The following is a 12,670-nucleotide window of genomic DNA, read 5'->3' as shown; positions in this document are numbered from 1 at the left end:
CACTTATTTCAGTTCTAATTACCTCAGTGTTCAGCCTTGGATCTTATTACCTTTCAAAGATAATTATTTTTAGAAAAATAATGATTTTATTAAATGCGAGGCATATATACTACAATCCATAAACATGATTCAGTTTTTCATTCTGTTGTATTAAGTAAGTTCAGAATAGTTTGTAAGACATATAAAACATATTCTTGAGGCATGTTATTACTTCCCTTACTCCATGCCTGAAGTTTAGTAGGGTAAAGAGGACAGACTAGTACCTGAAAGTAGCAAGTGTCAGAAAGTAATGAGCTGAAAGAGCAACAACATGGGTAAGGAAAACATCTTTACAAAAGGGAAGCAGAATAATAAAATAAATACAGGCCTATTTGGACATATAACCAGAAAATATTAGGATTTTAAGTTGATTACAATAAAAAGGGTAACATCTAAATAACATGAACACAGTTGACTGACAAAGATAATGCCGTTCCATGTTAAGTTTGCCATGGATGTTAAAGTTATATTCTAATTAGACAATCAAAAAATGTTTTGTTGAAGAGACTTTAGGTGTAACATTTTGTATGTTGAGCTGGTTTGAGTTTGGTCCAAGCTGCACTCTTGAAAGTTATTTAACCAATATTCTGGTTTCTGCAACCTGCTGTACCACAATGAAGAGGTGGCATAAATAATGCTACATCTTCTCCTGTCAGAAGGGTGTTTTTTGTCTGGACTACCAGAGAGGAATGATTGAAAAGAGCTGTGTAGCCATTCCATTACACACCATGAATGTAATATACTCCATGATGCTTCTGAAACAACATGATGAATTTCCATTTATTTATCATCTCTCCACTTATTTTAGTCTTAAGAAAATCTCTAAATTGTTATTCCTTATATGAAATACTTCTAGAGTAAAATCCACTAGGTGTTTGCAAACTTTACTTGAACATTGCTGTATGAAATATTTTCAAAGACTGAAACATCCTGTCATGCATTTTTAAATGTTATAAAAACTGATATTTCCCAATCTCAAATAGATATACTTTCAAATACTTTAGAAGTCATTAACTCCTGCTTAAAATGAGCTCTTAATAAGGATTCCTCAAGAAGATTATATGAGGAAAGAACCACACTAATCTTATTTCAAGTTTGCCTCTCTTACATCTGAACCGTCTGGTAGGTTTGAAATGTGCTGCTGCAGGAGAGTACCTTTTTCACACAAAACTGTGAATAGCAACACAGTTCTGAAACTAACATACTGAAGTTATAAAGTCCTGTCATTTGCATGTAACTGTGACCTGAAAGTTTTTTCAAAATAGTGATGAAACTTGATCTTGAAATTCAAAGACTTCACATAAGACTTCTAAGAGCTTATCATTTGATCTGGTATAGACAATGTTCACAACCCCACCCTCCACCATTTCTCAAAGGGAATGCTCTTTAATGTTTTTTCTCTTTCATTCTTATAAAAAATTAAGCTTATAGGCTGGTGTGAACATTTCAAAGATTAAATTAAGTGATCAATTGTTTGTCTCAATACAGAATTTGGAAAAACTCTCATATTGCTGGTATATAAGGTCCTTATTCTCGAAGGAGAATGTGTACCTTGTCTAAGACAATTTAATTTATGTACTTAAGTGTTTCACCATGTGTGATCTATATTTGGAAGAAGGAAAACCAATTAGTATCTACATCAGAGAATCACAGAATGTAAAGGATTTGAAATGGACCTTAAAGATGATCTAGTTCCACCCTGCCCTTGCCAATGACAGGGACATCTTCCAGCAAACCAGATTGTTCAAGGCCTTATCCAAGTAGATCCTCTCATTGCTGTTTTTAAATTTCCTCCTTAGCATTTTTTCTCAGCCTCATACATCTTCTATTCCTTACTAGTGCTACTGGAAACAGCCCAGCGGAAGCTTGGACTTCACAGGTGTAACAATACCATTTTATACTTGAGCTTAAGCACAGAGCAGAAATGCAGTTGTCTTTACATTCCTATGTTGAGATCATAGATAGAAAAACATTTTACTCATTAAAAACTTAATAAATTAAGACCAACAGAAGCATTATGATCTTTACAACTTTTATTTACTGTTATTTGCACTATTTCAAGAGTTTCTTTCATAAATCAAGTGTTGTCCTTCCATATGCAAAGATCACATAAAAATAAGACCCAATAATGTAAATACATAGAAATAATACAGCACTAGCATGGAACTAACAACGACTCTCATTTAGGGTTCAGCAATAATGTTCTTGGAATACTTTCTCCACTAAAAATGTTTCTGCTGATGGCTTCTTGTTGGTGCCTTACAGTATAAAACATTAAAAAAATAATCATTTAAACACCTATCCTAAACCAGTTCAAATAATTACTGTGCTTTATATTTGCACTATTGTGTGACCATGCAGCTTTCTTGAAAGACCTGTCCTTTATGATAAAAAGAACTGCGTTCAAGATTATTAAAAAATCTGTCTATAGGATGCTTTGAAAGACTTATAAATTTACTGTAAAGTGTTTAAGATGAAGTCTGTTCAGTTACTGTTTTTAAAATATGGCATAAAAAATGTTTACATGCATGGAAACATTAATCCAGAAACAACTTTATCAAATCCTTTGCTCTTACAAAAGGGTGAGAAAATACGTAGGTATTGAAGACTGCAGCTGGAAAAAGAGCAAAGAGAGAGATAAGCGAACGCCTCCTGCCTCATGTCCCAAGGTAGGGCTCGTAGGTAAGCCGAGCTAAAATGCATGTCTCTTAACCTCATGTGATTTGGGCCACGCAGCAGCTAAACATCAGTATAAAATCAACAGGAACATCCCTAGCAGACCTGATTTTTAATCTCAGCTTTTCTCCCTTAAACTCAGCAAAATCTTGAGTGCTTTAGAGCTCTAGTAGCGAAGAGCCTGGCCGCCGCAGCTGTCACAGCAGAGCTCGGCAGTACCGGAGCGCTCCCCCGCTCCCACCTCCGGGCCCGGGCGGGCTCCGCGGGGCGTGTCTGAGGCGGAGCCGCAGCGCCGGCTCACCGCTCCCAGCCTGAGGGGAGGGGGGAGCGCGGAGGGGCGGCGCTGCCCGGCCTCCTGCTCCGGGAGCTAGGCACGGCCCGGTGCTCGCTGCCGGCCCCTCCGGCGGCTGCAGCAGGCACACAGGGGTCCCGTGGTGCTGAGGCAGCCGGGACGAGGCCGCTGCCGCCCCTCACCGCGCCTCCCGCCACGGCCCGGCCCCCGCTACCTGCTCGCCGGGCGGCCTCTCCAGCAGCTGCGAGCAGACATCCGCGCACTCCCGGAACTTCCTCCGCCTGAAGTAGCTCCAGGCCTGGAACAGCGGCTCCAGCCCCATATCGCCGGCGAGAGCAGCCCCAGAGGTCCGGCCGGGCCCCCGGCGCCTCCCGCCGCGCTGCCGCCGGGCGGGGCCGCGCTGGTGCTGCCGCGGAGCCGTCGGGCCCCGCCTCGGCCGGCTGGGGCGGAGCGCCGGGGCCGCGGGGGCGGCGGCCCCGGGCGGCCTCCGGGGGCCCTGCCGCTCCCGGCCGGCCGCCCTGCGAGCCCGGGCTCGGAGCTACGGCCCCGTTCTTGGCCGAGCCCCTCCCTGCCAGCGCCTCTCGTGGGCTTACTACATTGGTGGCTGAAAGCAGAGTTTGATTTGTAGTACTGGGATCAGTAGACTTCCCATAACCCCGCTGTTCTTAACTGTTGTCATTTTCTGTCCTCTTTTCTAGAGGAGTTAGAATAAATGCCTAAAAAAAAATAATACAGTCCATTAATCCGTATTTGGGTAAAATGTTCTTTAGAGCCATGGAGCCCTGGTTGAGAAAAGTACAGATTGTTGTGAACAACACTTTTCAGTCTTGTAGACTCTATCAGTTCCTTTAGTTCATTAGTTTTTGCAGGGAAAATTTCAGAGCAAGATATTTAGAGATTTAAAAGTTGGAATACAATTTCTATAGTTTATATGTACTATAAAATGGTGATTGCAACCACCAACCAAAGAAAAAGAAAAAATGCCTAGGGATACTTGGAGCAGTAACTGCATTTATGGTGTGAAAATCTTTGAGGTATGGACACTAACAAGATTGCTAAAATCACATTGTTGCCATTTAAAGAGATCATTCTGGTTTTATTGCTTTTGTCTCACCTAAACTATCAATTTGTCCAAGATGCATGAAATTAATACCCAGTCTCACAAGATCAATGTCAGGTGTAAAAATGGAGAAGCAGAAGTGGCTGTCCCAGGACTATCACTTATTCAAATATAGGAGTAAGTGGCTTGAACTGAAGTAGCAGTTATAGACAGCTTTGCTTTGGTTGTCCTGTGAACAGTGCACAGGTCTATTGGGTTTGCATGGCAAGGCTTTGGGTGAGAGCCCATATGAGTGGCTTCTGCAGTAAGCTGCTGAAAGCTTCCCCTATGTTCAATAGAACTGCTGGCCAAGGTCAATGATGGTAGCAACTCTGGAGGGAAAAAAGTAAAAAGGGGAGAAAAAAACTTGCACAAGTGCAGCTCAAGACAGGACTAAATATGTGAAACAACTATGAAGGCACAAGGTCAGTAAAGAAGAAGGGGAAGCAGTGCTCCTGGCACCAGAACAGAAATCCTGCAGCCTGTGGTGAGGACCATGGTGAGGCAGCTGTGCCTCTGCAGCCCATGGAGGACCACAGGGGAGCAGAGGAAGCCACCTGCCTGAAGGAAGCAGGTGGCTGCTCAGAGGAAGCTGTGACCCCATGGAAGGGTCACAGTTCTGAACTCAGATGGGTAGATACTGCTATATAGCTTCTCAGCAAGAGGAAGGGAAGATGGTTCTGATGCAATTTTTGTTTGTCATGCTGCTGGGAAAGGTATTCATTTCACTTAGTGATAAAGCTGAACTAATGTCATATGGTAGCAATTAGATCAACATGAATCTTCAGCTTTTTTACAATGAGATTTTGCAGTGTTGCAAATGACAGGAAAATCAATTTTCCTTCTTTCCAACCACCCCCTGCAAGGTTGTGGTTTTTTTCTCTGTTTGGTTGCAGACAAGGAGATTTTTTGCAGTCTCTATGTGATATATGAAGCCAGAAAATTTTTCTCTGGTATTGGCACGCAGGTCATCCTATGCATATCATCTCTGAAGTCTTTTCCACTGATAATACTGCTTTTCACTTCCTGCATGGAGGAATATTCTGAGCTTTCTGATATGGGGATTTTCATTTATATTGATTATTGAAATCCCCAAATTTTAACTTTTAACCAGTATTTTCTCCAAATATTAATCTCTGTGGTTAGCCACATTCCACTTCTCTAACTTACTAAAATCCTGGAATACAACGCAAAGAGTCCCTGTGGCTGTCTCTGTGTGTTTTGTAGAGCCCTGTATGTCAGTCCCCCTCCAGTGTAGCTGCATGGAAGCTAAACAGCCAGGAATTATATTCAGGTCCTTCTGGAATAGGCTGCTCTAGTGTGGCCCCCCATGGGGTCATAAGTCCTACCATGAACCTGTTCCAGCATGGGCTCCTATCTCCATGAGGCCACAGGTCCTACAAGGAGCCTGTTCCAGCACAGGTTTGCCATGTGGCTGGAAGTGTTATCTATCACAAGACAGTTTTTCAGTGGCTTATGAGAAATCCGTGGTTGTTTTTAGTACCATTAGAAGTGCTTAAATCTCAATGTTCAGGAATTATTTTTGGCATACTTGTGTGTAGAGTGTGGAAAAATAATTATTTTGAATATGCTTTGTTTCTTTCCCAGAGGTCAGGGCTAAGACACTGTATGTGGTTTGCTAGAGCTATCCACTTATTTCACCCGCTCTCTCAAAATAGGAAAAGAAATTTTGTGGGAAGTTCAACAAAATTAATTTGGGGAATTATAGCTGAGATGCCCCTGATTTGTAGGAGAAGAACAAATTGTAATTTTTCTGTTTTACATTGACAGAAAAAAAAAATCATAATTTAGTAATAGCAGCATACTGGGAGAGATTGTCTAGGTGGAAAAAACATTTTGCCATGCAAAATGTTACAAGTAGTGTCTGATTGTGTGGTATTATGAAAGGTGGAATGTGCCTGGCTTTAATGCAATGTAGGCTTGTCTGCATTTTTTTACCAGAAGTTTTGTAGTCTAGTGTAGTGGTTAGTCCTTTCCATTACCTTAGATAAAAATGCTTAATTGATCATAATAGTCAAATGTTCTCCAACTGTAATGAATTCCTTCATGTTTATTGAGTCAGTGCTATATTAGGACAATGATAGGTGTGTGACATAACTACAGAAATCACCAGGGTTTATTAAAGAAAAGTCATGTGCTTGTCTTGTGTAACTGTGCACATTCATTGTATTAGAGGTGACCTGATCTTAGCTGGGATGTTTTGAGTGACTACTCTCATCCTCTGCGAATGGACAGGAAATTTAGTGCTGCTTTATTTACAGCTTGAGTATTGAGATGATATCACTGTCACATAGGTAATTTGAACCTCGGCTTCATTTCTTTGAACCAAGAATAAAAAATTCAGGAATCAGAAATAAGGATCAGTTCCTCTTCTTTCTATTATTTATTCTTAATTTGAAAACTAGTTGTCCCTGAGGTGGGCTGCAATAAAAACTCTCACTGTTGTTATTTATAGATTAAAATATCAGGGTGTTCTACTGAGCAGAATGAATTATTATATATAATATTATATAAATATTATATATATAATATAAACAATAAATAAAAAGAAAATATAAAATAATAATTATTATCATCTTTATTCAGAAAATACATGGGTTTGTATAATTTCTTTTTTTATAGCATAGATCTTGTGACAACTATAACTGTGTACTGGATTTTAGTCATGTTTCAATTAACTGTTCAGTGCCTTGTCACTATTAAATGTTGCTTAGAGATTTAAATGTGCTTCACATTTTCACCTTTTATTAATTTTTTCACTTTTGCTGAGAAGGACACTTAAACTGATTCTGAATACTGAGTGGCTCTGAATGGATAGGTGTTTTTAAAGTTTTTCATCTTTATGCACTCCTCCAGAATAAATGGTTGAGATTCTAAAATGCTTTGCATTTTCTAGATGTTTTTATAACTTTTCTTTGCTGGTCTCTTTATATTAAGACTCTGAGTTTAAATATATCTAATGTACCATGAGATACATGAATTAGATTCTTATAAAGTATGTACAGAAGAGAGTAGGACCCATGAACACTTAATATACCTTTAATTTTACAAACATAGATGCTATAGGTTGACTTTGCCGCCCATACACTATAAGTGTCCCATGGGAGTCTTCTGTGAACCAATTCAATTTCTTGAATTAGGAATGCTAATACTCAGCCTTATCTCTCCTCATGGATGCACATTCTTACCATAAAACCAGAAACAGAACCTCAGAATAGGTCCAAAAATTATGTTGATAGCTTAAAATTTCTTAGGCAGCTCTGAGGAGAAATGTCCTGTATCCCACAGTAGCTAACTCATTTAGATGCAGGCTACTGCTTCTGGCAGTTACTCATCTCCCTTGGGATATAAGATTACAGAAGAAAGATGTAGTTTGCAGCTCAATACAATTAACAAGGACTTGAAAACGAATATTGAAGTTGTGACACGTCTGCCTGCAGACTTCCTTAGGTGGAAATGTCTTGCTTACCTTTGAGCAAGAGTTGGCATCATGAACATAAACATGCAAAAAAGGTTCATTCTGATGAGTCAGATACCTTTGATATCAGGAGAATTGAAAACAGCAGAGCATAAAGCAGGTTTTGTTTTGTGTTCTTTGAAGGAACCCAAACAGGACTACAGATCAGGCCATGGCAGGGGAAGGCACACAGATATGGCAGAAGGGCACGAAGAGGAAGTTCCCTCTTCATGTGCTATTTTCAGCAAGGACTCTGACATCTGAGGCTGAGTTCACATACGTGCTTGTAGAACCCATTTCTTGCTGACTGTAGTAAAGTAAGAGATGTCGTGCCAATGAAATTGCATTAAGAGTAGAGTTTTGTTGTGAGGGATGGATTCACTGTCCAGGAAAGTAATTTGTAGCAACAGCTTCGGGTTTCATTCTATGACCAGCCAAGACAACAACATGCATCAATAGCAATTATTGCAATCATAAATAAGAATTCTACTGTTTCTTTCTTACCATACATGATATCCTAATCATGGTTACCATGGTCTAGCTGAAAAAGGACCATCCAGCAGTTGATAACAGAAATGAGGTGGCAGTAATGTTCAAGTCCTAAACATCAACCTTCCTTCACAGGACTTCGTGTCTGTCCTCTGTTATTTATTAATTTACTGAACCCACTCTTTGAAATCACACCCATACCTCCTTCAGAGTACAGGATGAATGGGATGCTTTTCAAGTGAGATTATTACCTTTGTTTTTGTCTGTAGTGCTTCCTATGAGGCACTATTTCTTGTTTGATGCAGATGCTCTGTATACTGTGCTGAATATAGATCAGTGTTTGTAACACTAGAAGAAATCAATGCAGCTATAAAAAAACAAATAGTGGCCTATGAAAAAGGCTGGCATGTTATTTCCATTTAAAGATAGGTTGCAAAAATTGAAAAGGATCCACTGATGACTGGATGTTGAGCTTAAAAATACTTGGACTTTACTATTTTTCTTTATTTTCAAGTTTAGAGCAGCTAGACTAACACACTTATTTACAGTGGAACCTAAAGTAGGAAACCTGGTAATAGTACTAAATTAGCAGTCATATCTGGAAATATTGATATAAATAGTTTTAGTCATACATATCTGTATATATAAATGCAGTGGAGAGAGAATACAGACGTCCTGCTACTCAGCCTACCGCATTAATTACAAAGTCATTCCAGCATCATCATAATTTGTTAATACCTGTTAGCTCCCACAAAAAAAAAAAAAAAAAAACAACAAAAAAAAATTATGTAGGTGCCCTACAAATCTACTTTTGTCCTTTTAGGAGTCTTAGTCTGTTTTATTATTGCTTTATCATTTTTAGAGCAAAAATGTGGGGAAAAGATCTATTTTGAGGATGAGTGGAGTTTTATGAGGAGTGGCTGTTTTACAAAGCCTTTATAAAGGCTTGTGCACAGTGGGTTACACTAGAAAATCATATAATGTAGCAATTTATGACCCCTATTTTCTTGTACAGTTGGAGGCACTTGAAAAGAACTATTTTCTGTCCTAAAATACTTCAGTTGGCAGACTAAAGTGCAGTGTGACTGTATTCCAGTCCTTAACTGATCTGCTCCAGTGCTTAGTTAAATTTGGTACTATGAAGTCATACAATGAAATTAATTAACTCAAGGTCTGCATTCCACTGCTTAGTAGTATTATGTTACTTTTTAAGTTTCTTGGCATTATGAGAGTTAATACTCTTACTTTAATTTAATAAATTTAATGTTTAAATATTTTATTTCCTTCAGTTCTTCTGAAAATTTGTATTATTGCTAGTAAATTATGTCATATTTGATAAACCTGTAGTGTTGATGTTATGTAGTGACTTATGGTTAAGATGTTTCATGATTCCATTTGACAGCTAAGCTTTTTGAGACCTTTTGCAAAGTCAGTACTGTGCACTGTATTTTGAAAACCTTGTCAAGTACTGTGTAAAAGGAGGTCAGCTTGACGTCACAATTTTAATCTAATAACTATCATCAGCCAGCTGAAACTTTAATTCATTACCCAAAAAAATATTAACAACGTGTTATGGTTTTGATCATCCTACACTATCCTAGTTGTAAAGAAAGGATTTAAAACAGGTATAAAAGTTTTGACTGTGTGAAAATATGTGTTGTTTCACATTGGTTTTGATCATATCATAAAATGGAGCCTGAGATAACCATCACATAAGTAGAATTTAAAGTAAATTGCATTCTATATTTAGTCATTAGTCAACACTTGAAATTGATTTTAAGAGTTCAGAATCAGATTTTTATCATAAGTCTATTGACAGAAAATGCCTTGGGATTTGTCTACCGTCCCTTTATGTGCTGCACTGAAACCTGTTGAAGTTGTCATATGTCAAGTGCCAGTCTTGATACAAGTTCTTCAAATCACCTAGATGAATAATTTCAGTACAGATATAATTTGACCTGAAATTCACACTAAAGAAAGCTGTTTAGATCCAAGCTGTGTGTACGTTGATTAGATCCATGGTGTGTAAACACAGCATCATTGTGGAAAGAAACTGATTGCTCCACTGAGGGCCATCAGAATGCATCCTGGTGTCAGTTTGTTGGCAGTCAGAAACACAGTAGTTTTTTTCATTATCTATAGACTAAAAAGAAATCTTTTAGTGGACTGTTCCCTCTTGCTAACACAGATTTTCTTAGTTTTGCAAAATATTATTTTCAGATGTTGTGTTCCCATAATAGACTGAGACCTTTTAATCCCCAAGAATGTTGAAATTAATGTTGTCACTGTTGTTCATCTCTTTCATATTATATAATTACTACTTGAACCAGCTACTCTGTATTACTTAGGATTTAACAGAGATTAATCCCTCATCTTGTGTGCACTGGAATTAGCTGTTCCAAGAGCATTTGTTTAAGAGATCACTTCTCTAAGCCTTGTTACATTTAGCAGAACATGAGATACGTCATAAATATATTTGCAATATGCTAAGAAGTATGTTTTCTTATACATATGCACTGTGAAACATAAAAATGCCACTTATGGGAATTCATTTAGAGAGGTGATGTACCCATGTCACTATACTAAGGAAACATAATTTGCAGTGATGTATATACAGGAATATATAGAACAAAATAGGAAAGATATAAATCCTACTACAGACAGCTAAGGCAAAACAACCAAACTCTTGTGTAATACCTTACTGGAAGAACATAACATGTCTTACTTATCTAACAGGTCATTTGTTTCCCACTACAGCCATTGTGGCAATAAGGCATACCTGACCCTGCCATTAGCTCAGTCGTCAGATCATGGTGTTGATAACACCAAGACCGTGGATTTAAACCCTAAATGGGCCATCCATATAAGAGCTGGACTCGATGATCCTTGTGGGTCCCTTCGAACTCAGAATATTCCGTGAAATCCGTGAAATTTCCTTTCCCTGCGAGCACCTCCGGGCCCCATGTGTTCTGCCAGCCGCGATCAGCACCTTGGACAGCGCCGTGCCCGCTCCGCAGGATGCTCCCTGCTCCGGAACAGCTCGGAAAGCTCTGGCCATGCTCACTTTCTGTATCTACCGAGAAAGAGAAGCGACAGGGACTGGTGTCTGAGTTCTGGGGTAAATGTGCAACCTATACAAGAATGCCACACTGATGTAGGGATACTGTGGCGCCTTGTGGCTTCCAGAGCGTTGCCAGCCTGCTATGAGTGAGTGATATGGCCAAAGGAATGATGCATGCCCGAGTGGGAACACTAGACAGAGCAAGGAGAGAGGAAGAGGTTGTTACACTACATTGCTTCCTATTCCTGTCAAAAATAGATGCCAAGTGTGTAAAATTCCACGTGCACCCTCTGCACATCAGCATAAGGCTAGTAAACTATGACAATGAATAGTTTTCCTCTTGTAATTTTCCCTCAAGCATTGTTGCATTTTAGAGATGGTAGTAAATTCCTGAAAAATCTAGAGAAAATGCTGGCTGTTTGTGTGGTGCATGTGATGTGCAGCTGTTCCCATCGTCACACTCCATGTATGTAGTTTTTCTGAGAACAGTTGTGGGTTCTTCTGTTAATTACACAAAATATCATCTGCAACTTCCAGTTAGAGACAATGGTGTTACATATTAAATTTTCTTCCTGATTGCTGTTTTTTGGTTTGTTTTTTTTTTCTCTTCAGTTTTAGTTTTGGAACAAGTGACTTAAAACAGCTTGTTCACTTTCACCTACCAAACACTCCCTTGTTCCAATTTCTGAGTTGCAAGTAAGACAAGAAGATTAACAAATTTAGTTTCACTGAAGTTAATACTACACATTAGTATTGATCTCAGGAGATCCAGAATTTCACTTCAAGTAATAATCTAAGAAAAACATGTATTAATAGAGAGTAGAAGAAAGTAAAGACACTATAATTATATTTTTTGTACATTCATATTTAAATATACATTGTATGGACAGTAAATAGAAAATGAATATATTTTTAATTTATACCATAAAAATACTCCCACTTTCAAATGAGCTTTTGCAACATCAGAAGTAAAATATATCAGATGCCTATGTCTGCTGCTAATCAATCCAATTTCCAGAATGAGATTAGGCATCATTATAGGATTTTTCTCTAACCACCTTTCCCGTGGGATAGCAACACAGAACAGCCATGCAGAGTTAACACATTATTAGAAAGAATAACACATTTTTCTGTTCTAAGACAAGCTAGTTGGGAATTGTCCAGTCCATTTCCCTGGCTTGTTATCCCTCCTCAGACTTCCTGAGAAACAATGTCTCCCCAAGTTCCAAGGTGCTCCGGCTGCTTAGAAAGTAAATAGAAGGAGAAAAAACTGATTATGATTTGCTGAGAGTAAGATTTGCTTTATCTGTTGTTTACTATATATTTTTGTCCTGATTAGGGATTAAAGTCCTTTTCTTTAATTCAAAAAGTTATATGTTTCATGGAAGGGTAAGCTTGCTTGGGTGTAAGTTTCAGGTTACATTAATTTCTCCACAGATTTCTGTTCCATGCTCTGTTGTTTTCATTAAGTGTGTGGGACTGAGAGCTGCGTCTGAGCCTGGAGTCACCAACACTGTCATTGTAAGAGCTTGAGAA

The 12,670-nt window shown here is 38.7% G+C and overlaps 1 protein-coding gene across 1 annotated transcript in view; it reads right to left on the bottom strand.

Moving 5' to 3' along the window:
- Nucleotides 1-3,407, bottom strand: part of TTC8 (tetratricopeptide repeat domain 8) — a 40,260-nt gene extending 36,853 nt beyond the window's left edge. Inside the window, exon 1 of the mRNA XM_014249706.2 lies at nucleotides 3,222-3,407. Coding sequence (XP_014105181.2) covers nucleotides 3,222-3,329 — 108 coding nt within the window. The 5' untranslated portion in view covers nucleotides 3,330-3,407. The remainder of the gene's footprint in view (nucleotides 1-3,221) is intronic.
- Nucleotides 3,408-12,670: the final 9,263 nt, after the last annotated feature.

The sequence above is a fragment of the Pseudopodoces humilis genome, chromosome 7, assembly GCF_049639895.1.
Source record: "Pseudopodoces humilis isolate 2021_Gansu_Grassland_sample_001 chromosome 7, ASM4963989v1, whole genome shotgun sequence".
Taxonomy (NCBI): Eukaryota; Metazoa; Chordata; class Aves; order Passeriformes; family Paridae; genus Pseudopodoces; species Pseudopodoces humilis.
This window is presented reverse-complemented; position numbering and strand designations above follow the sequence as displayed.